Source organism: Psittacula echo (genome assembly GCF_963264785.1).
Source record: "Psittacula echo genome assembly, chromosome: 4".
In the NCBI taxonomy this organism is placed as follows: Eukaryota; Metazoa; Chordata; class Aves; order Psittaciformes; family Psittacidae; genus Psittacula; species Psittacula echo.
Window position 1 is genome coordinate 2,092,143 of NC_137738.1, and position 20,107 is coordinate 2,112,249.

The 20,107-nt window shown below is 40.9% G+C and overlaps 1 protein-coding gene across 4 annotated transcripts in view; it reads right to left on the reverse strand.

The window, feature by feature from the left end:
• INTS7 (integrator complex subunit 7) overlaps positions 1 to 20,107 on the reverse strand; it is a gene marked incomplete at its 5' end in the record, with an annotated part of 69,952 nt that overhangs the window by 45,684 nt on the left and 4,161 nt on the right. Inside the window, 16 exons of one of the 4 annotated variants that reach the window (XM_080616092.1) lie at positions 809 to 1,649; positions 2,786 to 2,971; positions 3,782 to 3,880; positions 4,900 to 5,032; positions 6,144 to 6,212; positions 6,773 to 6,876; positions 7,612 to 7,806; positions 11,526 to 11,732; positions 12,458 to 12,595; positions 13,740 to 13,979; positions 14,358 to 14,455; positions 14,950 to 15,084; positions 16,175 to 16,292; positions 16,736 to 16,858; positions 18,412 to 18,611; positions 19,588 to 19,634. In XM_080616092.1, the coding sequence (XP_080472218.1) occupies positions 1,575 to 1,649; positions 2,786 to 2,971; positions 3,782 to 3,880; positions 4,900 to 5,032; positions 6,144 to 6,212; positions 6,773 to 6,876; positions 7,612 to 7,806; positions 11,526 to 11,732; positions 12,458 to 12,595; positions 13,740 to 13,979; positions 14,358 to 14,455; positions 14,950 to 15,084; positions 16,175 to 16,292; positions 16,736 to 16,858; positions 18,412 to 18,611; positions 19,588 to 19,634 (2,167 nt within the window). In that variant the 3' untranslated portion in view covers positions 809 to 1,574. Of the gene's footprint in view, positions 1 to 808; positions 1,863 to 2,785; positions 2,972 to 3,781; positions 3,881 to 4,899; positions 5,033 to 6,143; positions 6,213 to 6,772; positions 6,877 to 7,611; positions 7,807 to 11,525; positions 11,733 to 12,457; positions 12,596 to 13,739; positions 13,980 to 14,357; positions 14,456 to 14,949; positions 15,085 to 16,174; positions 16,293 to 16,735; positions 16,859 to 18,411; positions 18,612 to 19,587; positions 19,635 to 20,107 lie in introns of those variants that run through there. The other 3 variants (XM_080616091.1, XR_013956639.1, XM_080616093.1) reach the window with 3 other exon arrangements.

The following is a 20,107-nucleotide window of genomic DNA, read 5'->3' on the forward strand; positions in this document are numbered from 1 at the left end:
AAGGGGGGGAAAGCAACTGCCACTTCCCTCAGGCAGCCTGAAGGGCAGAGGTAGTTTCCATCTCCTGCACAAAATAAAAACCAGATTTAAGAAGGATGTTGCTGAATTTTCCACTGATTTTGAGTCCACTTTGCATCCCAATTACCTTTGTTGCTGAGTATTACAGCATGACCAAGCTATTACAAAACCTACCATCACCACTTCCAATTCTGTGTTAGTCTCAAGCCAAGAGGAAGAAAGTTGATTTCTTAAGCAACTATTATGGGAAAACAGAGCGAAAACAATTCTTCATCCAGCTATGCTGCAAAAAACCTAAGCTTCAAACAATTCATTATCCTATTCTCTGCATGTAAGGCAAGCTGAATCTGCAAGCTCTAGTCAGCTTCTACAGTGAAATCAACTTGAAGCAGTAACAATATCTTAGGAACTTACTAAGTAACTGAAAAGTCATGCTCCAATGAGAGGTACTAAGCCATCTACAAACTGAAGTCTGTAAGAAGTGCCTCTTCCTCCTCCCCATTCAAGTGGCTCCTATTTTCCTGCAGAGTAATAAGCAGAGATTATTTATGAGGACCAGGTGAAGGACACATTATATGTTCTATTGCCTGAGAGTCCAAACAGAGGCAGAGTTCAGCCTTTTACGTCTCAAAAGAAGCACAAAATCTATGTATGAAGCATCATATTCCCAAAATTATCCTGAATCAATTTCTAGTACTGATAAAATTCTCCTTCAAGTTATCCTGTAAAAGGAACAGTGAAGACTGACTGAGCTGGTCAAAGAAGACACAAGAATACAAAGCTTTGGCATATTAAATTCCTTTTTTAAAACAAAACAGTTACAACAAATGACGACTGTGATTTTCTCTTCAAAGAACAAACAAAAACCCCAACAAAACCAAAGCCTCCCAAAATGCAGGAAGACTGAAAAGCACCACAGTAATCTCTTCTGTATCATCTGAGAAATAGTTCTTGTTCCCACCTCTGCTTCTTGTAAGACTCCCCAGACAGCAGCTCCCTCTACAACTAGGTATGAGAAGTGAGCCGCAACTTCTTTCCTTTCAGATGTATGCATTGAGTACTGCTGCTGAATTGCAGTAATACACATCCTACTAGAAGTTGCTACTAAAATGTCACAAAAAAAACCCCAAGCCTGTGGATATTCCTGCTAATTCCTTTACATTAAGAGATATAGACTTTGTATTACACTCAGTTCCATATAACTAGCCAAAGTGTTTACTGATACCCCAATAAGCCTAACATTAGAACCTACGTGCCTCAAAGAAAGCACTAGTCAAAGGGTTCTTAGTGTCCCCTGCTGTCAGAGTTTGTGGAGCTTGCTGCCACACATCTGTCAACAGAAGCGATGGGGCAAAAGTTCTTATATTAAAAGGAAATGCGAATGGAGTTGGCTCTGCTGAATCAAGTTCAAATTTACCCGACACCATTTAAAAAGCACAAGTTGGCATCTGAGATTTTGTAGAAGAAGGTTAAAATTGTAGGTCTGTCAAAAACCAAAAAGAAGAGTCCAAGAAAAGCTGTAATGCCATTGACCAGGATAGAGTTCCTTCAGGGAATTAAAACCGTGAGTATGCTGTTCTCTGCTGTTGCTGCTGCGACGGTGGCTGTCCTTGCTGCTGCTGAAGACGAACCTGCTGGGAATACGGATCCTCAAGAGACTTAACAAAAATTGTTGTTTTAGGCCCAGTTTTCCAGACAATACCATTTGAATCTATCACAGAGGACTCTACTGTGATGTTGTGGGTGCCAAGTATCACAAAGTTTAACAGAAACTGAGTGCTGAAGTAGTCGTTGTGTGGTTCCACCCTCTGCTCCATTTCATTGGTCATGTTGTCAATAGGAATCTGAGAACACATGGAAGGTTAAAATCCCGTTTTGTAGAAACCTGTACAAGTAAGTTTTCTGCTCTCCATTTGAAAAGGAGAGAGAGATTAGAGAAAAATCTTTGTTCTCAGTTTTCCTAACCAATGCATGTGCATGTTTGAACCAGCTTGACATATTTCATCACTGATGAATGCATTCTTTTGATACCTATTCACAAAAGCAAGGTAGCTAACACATCTGTTTCTCCCTGAGGTTCTAGTTTTCCACAGACTAATACAAGTCAGATAAACATTACACACTTCCTAGTCATGTTCTTTTAGAAGCAACTTTTTCCTTTCCTCCCCTCAAAAAAACCCCAATCAAACAACAGAACAAACACAACCATCCCAAAGCCACCAAAACAGGCTTCTCATTAAATGGCATGTTAGCAGAACCGTAACTTCTGAGCACACAGTCTTTGATAGAATTGTTGACTTGTGTTTCATATGCATCTCCTCAGGTGCTATTTAATTTGGACAACATGTCCTCCCAGTTTCCATAAACAAATGGAAAAATCCACCCTTAAAATGAGGATAAAGAAGTTCTAGAGTCTACATGGCAGAGAATAATCTGCCTTTTCCCCTTTGTGGTTTAATATAGTATATACCTAGGTTGAATTTCCCCCAACTTCAAGCAGATTCCTGACTTGTTCTGAATGTCACAGACGCTTCTGTTTGGAAAAGCTGTTACTAAAAACACATCAACATACAGCAGACCTAAAAATCTCATACACTATGCCTGAGTCTGGCATGGGCTTAAATGTCAACTGCCCAGAGCGAGAGGATCACAGAAGAACTCGTTCATTTCAACCTGAAATTCTGCTAAATCAGAGGCAAACAGAAGAGCAGGAAAAAACAGCAAGAAAGCTAATAAGACTCCTCCTGATTCTATTCTATCTATATACCTTATAGTCTTGTCCAGATTTGCTCTGCAGCACTGAAGAGACATTTAGGCAGACGGACTGGATTTTACGGAAAAGGCCTGGTTTAGACCCATGCTGAACCACTCCTTCCACCTTTAGAGCCAACTGCTGATTGTTCTGTACCGCAATAGGTTCTGCTGGGTTCCTCGGAGATGGGGATAGAGCAAGCTGAAACACAAGAAACCAGGCTACAAGTGTGATTTTATACCTCCAGGAAAGCAAACACAATTCCAGGATGAAACAGAACACCTTCTTATAGCAAAAATCCCAAACGAGGGGTTTGGAAGGGAAACCAGCAAACGGAAACACAAAACTTCTATCTGAGGACCATTACTATCATAACTAACAAGCATCAACACCAGTACCAGATGTGGTCTATCAGTTTCATTAATTGCACTTCAAGAGAAGTGGATAAAGTATTCCACAAAATAGCCCAGGGAAGTATATACTAAGCTGAACAAAGAAGTAAAATGCAGTAAGAGTTCATAGTAAAAATCTTAAGGCTTTCTCTTTTCCCAGCCAAAAGGAGCACTTGAGTAAAGAAAACGATGACCACTGCAGGTCACATATAGCCATTCTTACTCAGTCACCTGAGAAACACTACCATTTTCTTCCAAGATAGTAAAAGTTGCTTTTTAAAGGAAAAGGAAAAACAATACAAACATATCAAAATTGCCTTCCCAGGACTAGACCATTATTCAGCTTTGCAGACTCAAAACTAACACCAGTTCCAGTTAGATTTTCTCTTTAAGGCCTTGCAGTCAAAGAAATGAATCTGACTTGCCTAAGTCACAGTCTAGTGGCTCTTAATGACCATATGTACATATTATTCAAGTTATTCCTAACAGATAACCCCAGATGCTATTTGCAGTTAAGTATCTTCCCTAAAAATGCCAAAGCTTTGTGCCGTCAGGGAGGCTTTTTCATGAGGCAGGCTCTACAAAGAGCGATTTCAGGCCACATTTGAGCAGTGCTTACCTTAATACTTGTAGACTGCAGCTTTTGAAAAAAGTACCTTTGAAATGAAAGGGGCACCTTCAACAATGCAATAACAGCATTGCACAGGCAAGCTGTATGCTGCAAGAAACAGAGCCAAGCCATTGAGAAAAATACATCATTCATAGTACAGGGAAAAGAAATACACTTGAGGGACTGAAACTGCAGTGATTTCCACTGGAAGTCCAGAAATATATTGATACAGTCATGGGATAACAGCCTTTTTGGAACTAGATAACCTTAAGGTGCTTTCCAACCCTAACCATTCTATGGTTTTATTGCTACATTCAGCCTCTCTGTTTATGTTCTGCCCTTTATGAAGAAAGTATTCTGCTCTGGAAAGAACAAGGAGGCCAAGAAAAGAACAATACAAATCATTTCAGTCATAGTGTGAGAGTCAGCAGAGTAGGATCCGCTTGAAACACACCCAACACCTCAAACATACAACAATTCCCCTTTAAGCAACCAAGTCCCTCCAAGCATCACAACTTAATGTGGTGCAATAATTAAGTTTTAAGCCTCCTGTCTACTCTTTCTTTCCTCACTACACTATACTGTACTTCTAGCTCATATGAGCCAAGGTAGTGCTACTGAAGTCACCAAGCTGCATGCAGCTAGTGACAACTGAGTTTACAGGGTTTACCTTTTCTATGGTTTACACAACTAGCTCCTCATTGTGTTTGGAATTGGTAAAGACTGTTGAATTTAGAAACTAGGCAAAGAGATGCCAGCCATGACAAATGAACTACCTTGTTCCCATCAACATGCACTACAGCTTTATGACGTTCACTAAAAGAGGAAACCATACTAGCCCTGTAAAGCAGTACGTTATCAGCTCACTGTTTGCATTCAGCGCACTTTACTTTGTGTTCTCTGATGACCTGCATTGATAAGAGAAATGCTACACTCACAAAACACAGTATTAACTGCCAGCAGCTCAGAGACTGAAGCTAGGCTAGTGCCGGACACTAGAGAGTGTTTATGCCAGTAAAACCTTATGTTAAGCATGTTCTTCAGTTTCTTGGCCACTAAAGATACATGGAGTTGCTGAGGTTTTGGAAGGTTTGTCTATAGAATATACATTTAAAACCACTACTTGCCAAGTAAGACACAGGAGCATACTTCCTGTTGAGGGATTCCACTTCTTCCAGTACATGATTAAATACAGACATCATTCTTCTTTCATATTCACTCTCAACGTGTGCTGTTCCATTTGAGCTGTATTCCTGGAAACTAAAAAAAAAAAAAACCCAAAACTTTTCACTGTGTCTGACATACTTTCCTCTTTGTAATGTGGGAGGCTTATTCCCAAACAGACCCAACAAGACCATCCCCTATTACAACTCAAAATCCATCAAGAAATAACTGCTCAAACTGTTTACTCTGTTTCCTTATTATTTTTCCATTGTAAGACTTGCCCTTTACGTTTAAACCCCTAACTACATCTTATCCCAACTTCTGTCCCCATCCTTTCTCACGTGAAGCATTTAGGGGTCTAACAGGCTCAGTACACTTAATACCCCTACCTTTTATTTAAGCCTGTAGCGTTTCTAATGCTTTTAGAAGTCTCACAGCTCAAGGAAAAGCAAGAATGCCAGAGTTAAGACTAAATCTGGAAGTTTGTAATCTCATGCCTTGAACACAATTCCATCTCCTAGACACCTAATGTTTTGAAGTCCCCAGCTTCATGCTTTTTACAAGTCTGATCAATACACCTTCTAAACAATGCTTAATTCATAAGGAGTAGGACAAACACTCTGATGTTCACTTTTACTTCCAGTTATAAAAATCACACATTTAAAGCTCTTCATCCACATTATCTTCAATTTAATCCCAGTCTGGGAGTTTTAAAGAGTGATTCGATTCATAGGAACTTCATTTCCTAGTGGGTATAAGTTCAAAGTTAAAAAAAAAAAAAAGAGTCAGAGGTTATGGATTTGCATTAAGAGTTTAAACTAAGTTAGTGCATATATTTGCAGGACTCTAAGGGAAACGAATATGTGCTTCCAAGTGCAAACAATAGGTATGGGAGCCAACACAGAATGACACAAACTGAAATAGGTGGCTCAAGAAGAGATTAAAAGTTGGGGTTTATTTTAATGTAAGCCTATATTTAAAACATGCCCAGCACAGTACTCCCCAGAGAAAATCAGAACAAATGTGGAACCCAAAACACAGTCCCTAGCCTGCCAGGTACAGCACAGCAGCACCAGGTCCTCAAGCCTGCCCAGAGTGGCATTAGAAGCCCCTACTGAGAAACCTTCTGAGCATTCTTTGAATTCCTGGGCTTAAAGCCCCCAGGGATTTAGATACAAACAGCAAAGGAGTTAACTATCAGACCTACTTTGCAGATTCTGGATCCAAAATCAGAGCTTCTATTGCATGCGAAATCAACAGGCAGCTCTGCTGCTGTCTGACGTTAATATTAAGGAGTTAAAAGACTTACAAAGATTGCACCTGAACCAAGAAATGCAGTATGGTTACTGGACTTACTTCTCTACCTTCTGCAAAATAATCCTACAGTCATTACTCCTTTAGTAAACAGATCAAGAACCATGAAAATCCCCAATTTTATGCTGTTGCAATTTTTGGGTCCTAACTTCTTCATAAGGCAATCCCAAGCAATAGTATGGCAATGTTTATTTCTAAATAGGTTTTAAGCAACGAGTACCTAATTTTTATGTTACTGTTTCAAAATGATTTTGTGCCAGTCTCTGCAGAAAAGAGGATTGTTCACCATCATTCTGTTCACATGAGAAGGGAAGTCAACGTATTAGAGGGTGCTCAGGCATTGGAACAGGCTGCCCAGGGCCACCATCCCTGCAAGTGTTCATACACTGTGTAGACGAGGCCCTCAGTGCCATGGGTTAGTGGTGGCCTTGGCAGTGCTGGGGAACAGTTGGACTGGGTGAGCCTAAAGGGCTTTTCCAACCTGGCTGATTCTACAAAATCCTAAGATTTTTAAAAGGATACAGTTCTACATTCCTTAGAGTTGCTGAGTCGGCATCAAAAGATGCCTGATACAGCTCTCCATAGCGGGTAGCCAGGTTCCGAAATTCCTCCATTGAGTGCTTCATCTGCAGAGGCAATGCTGGTAGTCAAAGAAACCCAAATCAAAGCAAAACAAACCAACCCCCCACACATCCAGTATACTCTAGCAAGATATACCAAGTTCTTGCTTCTTCACACAGATAAAAGTCACCATAGTGACAGGCTGTTATCTGTGCATTAAACTGGTGTTTCTTCCTGTAACACAGCACCAACATACCCTCCCTGGGCTAAAAATAAAGCAAAACAGACCAAACAGCCTCTAAACCCCACCAACAACCTCCACCATCCCCTAAGGTAAATCAAACTGCTCTTTCAAAGACTACCCACTGATGCCTTCTTGCAGACTACATGCATTTTAGAAGCAAACTGTCTTGGTGTTCTATATGGTAGCAAGTCTGTTGCCAACGCTCACCAAAAGTGGTTGTAATAGGATCCTAAATCATATATTCTTCCTTAGTGTAATCACAGTACCTGTGGCATTTCAAAACAAGGTGTGAAAGGTCTTGCTGCAAGTTTGAGCTTGCCAAGGGGCTTACTATACGGATATCTTGGAAGCTATGTGCATGAAAAGTATGAGAAAACTTATGTATATAACTTCATAATACAACCTGCTACAGGGAGATATTTGCATAACTATAGGTGAAGACCAAGGCCCACTATTTAGCAAAACTCTTCACTACCACTTTTCATTCCTTTCATCAGCTACGTTTGCTGAGAAGCAAAATTTATGGCAAACACAAGCATGGAACAAGAACACGTGCCTGGTTAGAGATGCGTCCACACCTCTGGAGGTCATTTCCTGATGTCATAGCAATCGTCGTGGCAATAGCTGGTGGAGGACTTGTTTTGAGGCTGTTGCAGGTACAAATAAGTTGAGAAAAAGCTTGCAGAAGGTCAATCCTGAGTTTCACAAATCCACACTGAAAGCTCAGCGGATTAAGCGGCGTACTAGCAGCCTGAAACACAGCAGTAGGAATGTTGGCAATCTAGGTCAAAAGCAACCATGATAAAGTAACATTGCAATGGCACCGAACTGTCTCATCCTACAACTGAATTCAAGTCTAAAAGCTGCTGTTTTAAAACACATTTGAGGGATTTGCTCAATTTAAAATCACACTGAATATAAACAACACCGAAGTAATTTATTAATCCCTATTTCAAGTGTATCACCCTTGTAACAAATGTGACTCAAGCTGTTATACCACTATTGGGGCACCTATTTCCTCTTTTACCAAGGCCAAGCCATTAGTCAGATGACATTAGTCCAGACAGTCCTTATCCATAAGAGAGAGCACACTGAATTGGAAGGGAAACACAAGGACTGACAAAGCGATTCCCTGCATCAGCCAGAAGAGAAGGAACTGGCTGAAGTTACCTGCAGCAGGAAGAAAGGGCAATAACCTTGTACATTTTGTGAAATGGAACATTACAAAGGCACTCAACCTTGCATTTGATGCAGGCAAGAGAGAGTTCAGTGACAACTAAGAACAGTAAGTAACAGAACTCCAGGAGGGCAGACATGCTGTGGTTATTTAGAAGATGCAGTCCTGTGAAACTGCTCCCTAAGACTTTATCTGATGCGTGAAGCATCTGTGACACCTCAGGACACCCAAGGTGGGGGTAAACTGCAGCACCCAATATTTCACACTAGTTAGGCCAGAAATCCACTGATTTTTCTTATACTGCTGGATTTTGAGTACACTCTTTTCTTTAGGAGGGGGAAAAGCCTTCTGTAAAACAAAGCACTAGGACCATCTCTTACTCAGAGAATGGCAACATGTTAAACCCATGCACACCATCTCCTGTGCTTCTTACTCATCAACAGAAAAGGTTACTGCTGAAAGCAAGAAGTTATAGCCCATTCCAAAAACCTTATGAAGATCCATTTCTTTGCCAACAGGAAAGCAGCAAACTCACAAAACACCTAGGAACTGGCCCACTATTGACTAAAGAGAAGAAACATTAGCCAATTGCAACCACTTTAAACTACTGAGCTAGATTTCAAGCAAATAAGGCTGCTTCAGCCCTTCTTACCCACTCCTTTGCTTTCTCCTCTCCAAGGGCATTAAAAAAAAACAGAAGAGAGCCCTTTTGAATGGAAATTGTTCAGCCGATTTTGCAAGGGTGGTATCAGAAAACCCTCTGTAGGAGACCTCACTGCACTGTAATGGCTCTACAGAGACTACAGGCTTTTATAGACAGTAAAGTACCAGCACTTAAGAGCAGAAAATCCAGACATTTTTAGTAGCACAAATTGGACTTGGCTCTTGCAAATGGAAAGACAAGCTTGTCTCATTAATACTCAATTTACCTTATCTGCTACCCCTATAAGCCATGTGCAATAAATGAGTTACAATTCTTTCTAGAAAACGGCAGAGTTCTTTGGCTCAGCCAAGCTCTTCAACACCACCACTTCTTATCAATGTATGTGGAGTTAGCACTACTTAATCGGTGGTTATTTTAGTGCTCTGTTCAAGTTCTGTATCTTCACTAGACTGCCAGCAGTGAAAAATAAGCACAATGCTACCAAATGAGGTGCATGTTTTGTGCAAGAAAGAGCAGGTCCTAGTTAAAAATTCACTAACTATACAAGCAAGTACACAGAGGCAGATGGGGACTGTGGTCAATCTGCTCCACAACAAGACCCTGCCTTCCATCCAGCATCCATAAAGTAATGGGACTTCTTCCTCAACTGGACTAACTCAACGTGACAGAATGTGTTGCACAGAGCACTGCAAGACAGACAGTTGCATGTCTATCAAGAAGGCATTGAGAAATCTTCTGACATGTATTTCATCATTGCTAAACTGGGTTGAGTGAACATCTACAACAGATTTACTGACACAGTGGTCTTCCAGATACAAAGTGGACAGCTACACAGGGCTCATCATATGCACTAACAGTGCTCTACAGTACCAACAGGGCTGAGTCGTGCCCTACACTGAAACAGTAGCAACAGTAAAGCTAAACTCAGAGGGAAGAGACAGCAAAGGTCTTCAGCAGCAAGACTATCGTGCACATTACACTCCGCTTCCCTTTGAGATGCTGGGTGCTGTAGATGCAAGCAGTGAGTGGCTCCTTTTACAACTGGTACACACAAGGTTAGGAATTTGTTCCGAGAGATGCAACAGCCAGCTATAAACCCCACTTACTCTTCTGCAGCCCTCAAAACCCTGTACGTGCTCCTCTGGACCACAACGACCCACAAGGAAGGTACTACACTCAGCAAAGCACTATGTGCAACCAGGAAATGAAGTCAGCAGGGTTGATGAGGACAGGAATCCTTCAATAGAAAAAAACCCAAACCCTAGGGAAAGGCTCATTAAACTACTGACTCACAGAATGACCTATTGAAGCTAGTTATTTTCCTGCCTCTATTAAATATTAACATCTAATTAGATGAGGGCTCCCCCTCAGTGTCTTTTAGACATTAGAGAAATCTTGAAATGCTGAGTTACAAGCCTTGTTCACTCAGCCAACAAGTTAAAGACAGACACTTCAGGAATAATAGAGCTTCCTCTCAGAAGGCAAAGGTGTAAAACCTACATCCTTCCTGCCTCTTGAGGAATATTTATTAATAAGCAGTAGTATCTGAACCTTATTAAACAATATCATCTGGATTGTCAAAGCACTTGACAGTCCCAGTAACTGAAAAAAAGGAGCCTAATTCAAAAGACAAAGAACTGCACGTAAAGATTCCTTTATGGAAACTAAAATACAGAATTATTGTGTGAAGCTGGATTGTCTTTCGTTAAGAAGCAACTTCACAGTAAAGAGCTGGTCCATGTTCATTAATGGGTTTTTTTGTTAACATTTTCAGCCATCAGACAGCTTCCTGCTATTTTCACCACTCCAGAGAAACAGAAAGTATTTGCAGAAAAGCAGGTATCATCTGAATTCTGCTGATTTGATTGTCCTCCCTTCTCCCAGTAAACTGGTGCTGCCATGTTGTTAGGATTCCACAGGATTACTTTGTCAAATAGAAAGCAACATGAACTCAGCAGGAGGGAGGAAGACAATTAAATCCTTCTCCATATCTTGAGAAGATAGCAGCCAATGGAGACAAAGTCCCAGGCTTGACTATTACAATAGTGTTTATTCAGCCAAAACAAGGAGTGGCAAATTTTAAGTGCTGTAACTTTAAAACCAGATGTGTCTGTGTCATCATATCACAGGATGTGATCAAGGCAGGAAGGGGTGGTGGTGATGAAGTCTAGCTAATCACACTTAGCTGAGCTACAGGATCTTCCCTCTGCAGATGCAGTGTGTTACAACTGGCTCTTCCCTGCAGTCCTCTCACACAGAGTCTGGCAAATGTCAAAAAACTTTTCAGAGGTTTAAGAACAGAAACCAAACACATCAGGGACTGTAGCGATAGGACTGGGTTCAAACTGAAACAGGGCAAGTTCAGGCTGGATATAAGGAAGAAGTTATTCATTGTGAGTGTGCTGAGGTGCTGGCACAGGGTGCCCAGAGAAGCTGTGGCTGCTCCATTCCCGGCAGTGTCCAAGGCCAGGTTGGACAGAGCCTTGGGCAACGTGGTTTAGTGGGAGATGTCCCTCTTCATGGCAGAGGGGTTGGAACTAGATCTTAAGCTCCTTTCCAACCCAAACCAGTCTGTGATTCTATGCTACAGTATACAGAAAAATCATCACTAAAGTATATCTGTGCTAACCGTCAGTGATGCTATTCCTTTATGATACGATTTTAAAGCTTCAGCAATGCAAGACAGCGCCGAGCTGTAGTTGTCCTCCTGCAGACCTGTCAGACACTGTTCTGCATGGGAGAACTCCTTCAAGCTGTTCAGCCAGAAGTAGAAGTGTTCTGACGCCACTTGAGTGAGCAGGCTTTGATACAGTTCTCTGGCCATGTCATGGTTGCCCTGCAATGACAAGAATGTTTTTAAGAGGGGACATTAATGAAGGCTGTGCATTTCTATGACACAAATATACATAAGAGAACACTAACATCTCCAGAACAACTCTTACTTTAACATTAGAAACAGTGAAATTTCTTCCAATCATTTGATCATGACAATCTTAACAATAAGTAAAAGCACAAATGCCTTTTCTATGGAAATAGCAGCCTGTGTATCTACTTATCTATATGTATATATATTTATACCGAGTAAGTATAGTACTTATTTACGCAAGGCAATTCAACAATATGAGAAACAAATACTAAAATTTACTTTTACACCAGCATCCAATACTAGGGTTTCTACATCATTCTAACCCCGCCTGTGAAAAGGGAAAGAGTATCTTTTTCTTCCTTTCATCACATTGAAAAAGAGAGAAGCGCACATCAGGATGGCCTATATCACCTTCTAAAGAACAGCTAGACAATGCAGATTAGGCATGTGCTCAAGAAAGTACCATTATTCACTTCCTTTTCAAATACTTCAAAAAGACAAGTGAAAAACCATCCCGATGGGATGACTGCCCTAAATGTCACATTCCAGGGAATTAAGATGGAAGTTTCCAAACCCCCCATTCATTTCCTCCTCCCAAGTCCTACCATGTTCCTTATTTTCTTTTTCCAGTTCAAAGAAGACACTAGCACCTTTCCAACAGCACTAAACCATTTTCCTCCAGGTATTTCACTTACCATTCTGGAAGCCTGCCTAGCTATCCTGTAGGCTGTCCATCCATTGGAAGCATTCTCCAGCTGCTGTTTGATAACAGTTTTGATTTCTGGAGATAAAGCTTTCTGGCTGGAAACAAATATCACTGTGGCGAGAGAAACCTAATAAAGAATGGTGAGGAAGAAGGTTATATAGCAGGAGCTAAATGAAAAAGGAAAGAAAATGCCAGTTCTGTTTCCTACGCTACCAGAACTGATCTGCCTGATTTTAGACTCAAAACTAAACAGAAGATTACATAACCATTTTAACTGAGGAACTTCTCAGTCATGTATCTTTTAAGTAGTTATTTAAGTAGCTTCATTCTTGGAGATGAAAGTCACTTTCATTTAAAAAAATCTTCACTGTGGCTTTTAACTGAGATGTTTCAAATGCAATGAATGAAGTAACAAGAAGCTTGTAATTTCCTTCTTAAAATTCAAATTCATTTCCAAATGGACATGAGAAAGCATTTTTATCTCTTAAGAATGTATTAAGTCATGTGCATGAGAGTTACCAGACATGAAGTGAGCTAACTGCCATTCTGCTTTTCTCTAACCATTATTTTACAGATATCCCATTAATTTCAATAGCTGGATTTGTCTAAGCAGTGCCACCTGCTGGAAAATCTAATGGAATACACTTATAAATACATAATTCAGCTCCAGCCATGAGATATTTCAACATTGAATGTATGTCATCAAAAGTTAAAACACAACTGAAAAGAGTGGCTGTAGACTGGCACATCAACTAGGACATAACAAATGACTTAGCTGGCTTTTTAAATAAAATCCATCCACAGTAGTTTGCATAGAAGTTGGTGCAGGGCCTGGAGCACAGTGTGATGGGGAATGGCTGAGGGACCTGGGGGGTTCAGTCTGGAGAAGAGAAGGCTCAGGGGGGACCTGATGGCTCCCTACAACTGCCTGAGAGGAGGATGGAGCCAGGAGGGGCTGGGCTCTGCTCCCAAGGAACAAGGGATGGGACAAGAGGAAACGGCCTCAAGCTGCACCAGGGCAGGTTTAGATGGAGCTGAGGAACAATTCCTTCCCCAGAGGGTGCTCAGGCATTGGAACAGGCTGCCCAGGGCAGGGCTGCAGTCACCGTCCCTGCAAGTGTTCATACACTGTGTAGACCAGACCCTCAGTTAGTGGTGGCCTTGGCAGTGCTGGGGAATGGTTGGACTGGATGAGCTTAAAGGGCTTTTCCAACCTGGTTGATTCTATGACTCTATGAATCTAAGGCCTATTTACCAGAAGGAGGTCTTACCAAGAGTTCCTGTTTTTTATCTGTGGCAGATCGTCCAATTAATTTATAGAGGTCCATCAGGTCTCCTAGCATCCCATCTGCTAGAACAGGCAGCTGCATGGCAATAGCTGCTAAACAATGGCACATGAGAATCCTGGCAGCATCCTGGGCGCTGTGTAGCTGGGTCAGCAGAGATTCAACTACTGACTGGCTCAGGTGAGGACGGCACTTGACCAGCTTCACCATGCACGTTAACGTGATCTGCAACTCACACAACCAACAGGCACAATAAACATAATGTCTACTTGAAACTAAAAAAGCCAGACACACTTATCTGCAAGTATGGTTGCAGGAATAGAGAAGACAAATTCAAGAAATCCTAATCTTTCTCACACCACCAGCCTTTACAGGAAAATAACGGGATAAAATTGCCAGGAACAGCTTATGAAGTGGGAAAATTAAAATGAGAAGTGTTGTAATCCTATACATCTCCAAAGAGCAAGCTCTTTTCAGTATTCTTTGTCCTCCAGAGACACCTCCATGCCACATTCAACTTCATGTTTTACTATAGCTGTTCCTCTGAGAGGAATATTACTGTAAAACTTACAGCTGTGCTAGGGGAAGACAACATAATGTCACCTTTAAGGTTGCCTGAGCTCCTGGACTGTCATCTTGACTACAAAGAACAAGAAGAGCTTCTAAGCCAAAAACTGCATCTTGCTCCAAAGGCAGAAGATCTAAGAAAAGAAAACCAGAATAAGTGAGTTCTCAGCTACATTTTCTGGCCACAGGTGCTATAACGTTTGGACTGGTGTTGCATTCATGACCAGTATCTTCCCAATACCTCTGCATCACCTTATTTTGATTAGAAACAATTCTGCTATTCCATGTCTCAGGTAACTTATCTTGCAGTCACACCAACTGTGCCGTTTGTAGAGCGTAAGTCCCTGGACCAAGGCTTCTAAATGCCCGGTTAGTCTTTTGCAACAGGCTTTGTGCAAAGAGTTTTCAAAGGCTGACAAACAATTCTAAGTTAAAAATGGAATCTTTCTAACCATTCATAAAATCATACAGAGTATTCTCTGCCAGATTACAGGCCCCGTTCTCCCAAAACAGCATGAAGGATCAGACAGATTTACAGACAGGTTCTCAGACATGACCAGTTAGCACATGTGAAGTGCATAAGCCTAACTGTAAACAGACACATTTCACTGTCCTTGCTTTCATTTACCTTTTTCCTGACAAGAGGCTGATATATTAGTCAGAATTCTCACACCATGAGCTGCAATGCCACGGTTATTATGGTAACAGCACTCCTGTGCCAGTTTTACTAAATCAAATGACCTTGTAGTTGTAGCTGCTGTTCCTAAACAAAGACAAGGCAAACAGGACACAAATCAGCAGAGTCTGTAATTACACCACAAATCTCTTACAGTACATTTCTACAGAAAGCCTACATTGATTTAGGATTATTTCTTTTTGTATGTTTAAAGGATAGGATGAGAGCATCTCTTTCTGCACACACAGAGGCTCTCCCTCCATTCCTGAAGACTATACAAGTTAGACAGAGATGAGAAAGAATATTTGGGTCTAAAGGTTGATGTTTCAGGGACTCAGAGAAGTACTGCCTTAAGAATTATTATATCTGATTAAAAAAGCTGGTGAACATATTAATTATTAAGACATGCCAGAATGACTGAAGAGGATGTACTATTTTTCTCTGTTTCTGCAGCCCATGTAGTTGGGCTTGTAATAACTCATAAGGGCAGTCTGGCTTCTGAGAAGAAAAAGAAAACCATGTGATCATCATTTTAAGAACAAGATACCTTGAATCACTTTTAAATGTCTACTCTATTTCTTCAAAATACAGTCACAAGGCAGAAAGGTTCACCTGGTACTGAAGCAGGTCATTCCCACAAATGTGGTAAAGCTTCACTGAGCCAGGATAATATGCCAGCCCACACTCACACCATTAAGTCTTCATGCTACTCAAAAACTATGCAAATCCATGGTTTCAAAGCAGAACGCAGGACAGCCACTTGGGAGGCATTACATTTCTTCATTTGATGAAGAAAAGTTGAAGAATCATAGAATCAACCAGGTTGGAAAAGACCTTTAAGATAACCAAGTCCAACCATTATCCCAGGATCACCAAGACCACCACTAAACCATATCACTGAAGGCATATAAGACCCAAAGGTAAGAAAATCTTTCATAAAACACATTAACCATAAAATCAAGAAGAAAATCTTAGACCATGACTATTCATGGGTATACAAGTATCCCATTTTAAGTTTACATATGATGAACACATTCTGACTCTCACCTCGTATCCTGAAGTTCAAAACCAGTTTAAGAACACACTACAAAATGTTCAGATGGAACTGACTATCAGTAGACAGACATGTCAAAGCATCCAAAATGCCAAAGACAATCATCTGATCTTGTTTTCTTACCTGGAGCAGTGCTGAAGTACTGTTTAATGGCAATGGTCCCCGATAATACAGAAAGAACAGAGAGCATGCCCAGCTTCAAGCTGTCATAAGGAGTATGAAGAGCAGATTCACAGAGTGCCTAAAGAGTAGCAGGAGAAAAGATCCAGAGGGAAGGAAGTCCCATGAGCTATCTGTATTCAAAGTTTAGTTGCACTTGGCTGTGAAAAGTTTTGAGAGTCAAAATAGACTACACTGAAATCAAAATTAGAAGTCATGTCCTGAAGCATCTGTTTTAGTAGTAGACCTAGGACATGGCTTGCAGAAAAAGGACAGTGGGTTTCATATGCTAGGAAACATCAATTATAAGTCATTTCTTACTTAAAAATCAGTTGCAAAAATGTTATCAGTTCTCATTGATCAAATATTGGTAAAGATGTTACGACAGTTCTCCAGTCTTAGACACATACATGATTGTTTTACCTTGTAACAGTTTGTTTACCTCCAAAATTGTTCTTCTGGAAAAAATCCTGCAACTAATTGCAAATTTCCATAATAAACTATAGCTTAAAAGAATGTATCAACCTGAATATTTTCTCTGCTCCACGTATGCGGGGTCTTGTTGGCCAACAACTTTAAATCTTGGATTGCAAGCCTCTTCACAGCCTTCCTGGGGTCATTCTTCAAGTACTGCAGCAAAAGCTGGATCTGCAACAAAGTAAATTCACTGTTTAAGAGAGATGCTACCAGAAGGAAGGTCTTTTTAAAGGTACTTGTGAAGGAATTTTGAGCATACTCAGACAAAACTAACTTGCCATATCTGTCTGATTGCTCACCACACGGAAAAGCCACTGATTAGGCTGTAATGCCATGGCAAGCTAAAATAGTCTGACAGCTGATTTCTACCATGCTGCTCTGCTTGTTCAAACATCCTTCTCTATTTCCTCATCCTGCATACCTGAGAAGCCTTGAAAGCTGTTTTGACACTCTCAGAAACTACCATAAAACATCTCCAAGAAGTTCAGTAAAAACCTTATACTGTTGTGATTATGCTACTAGCAACTACTCTGGGCATTTAAAGCTAATTTGGGTGGCTGCAGTTAACAGACAGCAACACAGACATCTTCTATGCAGTTGCCAGAAACAACCCCTGAAACACAAACACACCAAATCCCTACCCACCGCCTCTGAAGCCTTGATCTCAAATTAAACGACACTTCACTGCATGTCCCTTGTGGTGTTCTCTTCCTGAAACTTCACAGAGATGGAAAGATGGAATAGCCAGCATATGAAAAAGCATGAACATGCTGGCCATGGCTTTGCTTTCCATCCCCACAGTGGCTATATCACTTTTACACAGCATTGGCTGTTCTGTTACAGAAATACAGCCTAAATCACCAGTCTTACCTCATAATGGTAATAAATCACCACTCTTTACTCATAAAACCCCCCCAAAAAGCCTATAGAGTGTTCTAATGTTGTTTCAGTTAGCTTAGATTCAGTACTATTGAAAGCATCCTCTGAAATACAGAAATAAGCCATATCGAAAAAAAAGTTTCAGACAGATCAGTGTTACTGGTTTAATAGTAACAGACACTAGCCTTTCATAGCTGTACAGGATGGAGAGAAAGCAATGACTTACACGACTACAAGGACTAGTCAGTCTCAAATGTCACTGTGTTCGGACCTGCTACATAAATCATGTCCACAAAGCACGTTAACAGAACATAAAAGTATTGTATTCTCCTATCACTGTTTTCCAACAACCTTGGTTTGTAGTCCTAAATTACAGCAACAGATTCAACCTCCGTAGAATTCATCAAGAAATACATTTTCAAATGCGCACTCTGCTACTGAAATATTCCTTTGCTTGCATGCAAGGAAGGCAAAACACACACCCAGGACCTGAGAGAATGCACAGTAGTGAGAAGTGAAGCCTGGGTTCTACAGGTAAAGTTGACATATTTTTAGAGTAGGTCAGGGTTGATGTCAAGGTCCTAGCTGATTTCAGTCTCAGTTGTTTTAAAGAAAGACAGGTCATGACCTGTAAAGAAGGGTTCCTGTGTTTGATGGGGTTATCTGGAAATGGGACCAGAGAGGGCAAAAAATATGAAAGCAGCAGCAGTTTTCAGGGTATTCTTTCTCTACACCATACAGAAGCAACCATCCCAGCATATCCACCAATTTATTTTCAGCATCAGCTAGAATCTGAGGTCTTTTAAATGCACTTTAAGTTGAAAGACTTAATTAGGAAGAATTACCTGCTTAGGAATGTCAACCAAAGAAGAAGCAGCAAGCAGAGTAAAGGTGTGCAGAGTAACAATGACCATCTTCGTAGAGGGATATGACGTTACCAGCTGCTGGAGCAGCTGCCGGGAGCTGGAGGCCAGGCTAGCATCATGATGCATGTGCTGCAGAATAGGGATCAACTTCAATTTCAAGTCCACAGGTGTGGCCAAACCTGCAACAGGGAAGAGAAACATAGGCAGTGTTAGTTCTTTGTACTGGCTTTTGGCAGTACTGAGGCACAAGTATGCCTGCATTGCTATCACTGCTGACTGCAGATTGTATAGAAACCTGTGTTAGCTTCAAATAACTGATGTACAAGCTACCAGCATAAGGACAGCAGTACCAAGCACTTCCACAGTTCTTGGAGAAGATTGTTCCTTGCTTCATTATAGGTAACACACACATCTGGTGTCCTCAACATAAGGAGGACATGGAGCTGTTGGAACAAATCCAGAGGAGGCCACAAGGTTGATCAGGGGCTGCAGCACCTCCCATACACAACAGGCTGAGAACATTGGGGCTGTTCAGCCTGAAGAAGAGAAGCTGCGTGGAGACCTCAGAGCAGCTTCCAGTGTCTGAAGGGGGTTACAAGGATTCATCAGGGACTGCAGCGACAGGTCAAGGGGTGGTGGGTTCAAACTGAAACAGGTGAAGTCCAGGTTAGATCTAAGGCAGAAGCTCTTCCCTGTGAGGGTGCTGAGGTGCTGGCACAGGGTGCCCAGAGAAGCTGTGGCTGCCCCATCCCTGGCAGAGTTCAAGGCCAGGCTGGATGGGTTGGAGCAATCTGGTCTAGTGTGAGGTGTCGCTGCCCGTGGCAGGGGGTTAGAACTGGATGATCTTAAAGTCCTTTCCAATCCAAACCATTCAATGATTCTACGATTAACTCACCTGAAGCAACCTGTGATAGGCTATGCAAGTTTATACATCATGCTATAGATGAGCTTTTACTCTTTACCACACAGGTGTTTTGAGAACTTATATTTTAAGAGGATGTAAAAGCCAGGCATTAGATTAATGGCTAGCTAATTTAATTTAAAACCAGGAATCATTTGAGGATAAGGGCAACAGCATCTAATATTTACATGTGGATAATAAAGAATTCTCAGAGAAATTAGGTTTCCCTTTTATCACTCAATATACATATGTACCTTGTATCATCTCACTGATTTTATTACATATGCCAGCAGCAAAATCCCTGTAGAGAAAAGACAAAGTATCAGGTGAGATAAATACAACAGAGAAATCATTAAAAATAAAAGTCAATTGAACTACCAAACACGGTGCTTTAACAATAAAAGCTTTCACAAAAGAGTGCTTTCCAAGATCTAAGTTCTTTTAGAAACCCTGCACATGGGCATGATCAAATGCAAGCTTCCAAGAACAAGTCAAAGTGACAAGCAGCACTATGTTTTGTTCCAGAATATGACTTATGTAAAACAATTATTGATTAAAGCTGCTATTCCACTGTGCATTCCCATATTTATGAGCTTTCTATTACTATTTTAGAAAAAAAAAAAATCTGTTAAACTTGTGCTTAGATATTGTTATTCCACACAATTAAATGTTTTGCTAAAAATAACATGCTTAGCACTACCAAAAGTTTGTGAATGCCAGTGCTAATGGAGTTCCCATTCTCTGCGATATGAAAAACTGAAAACAAAAATGACA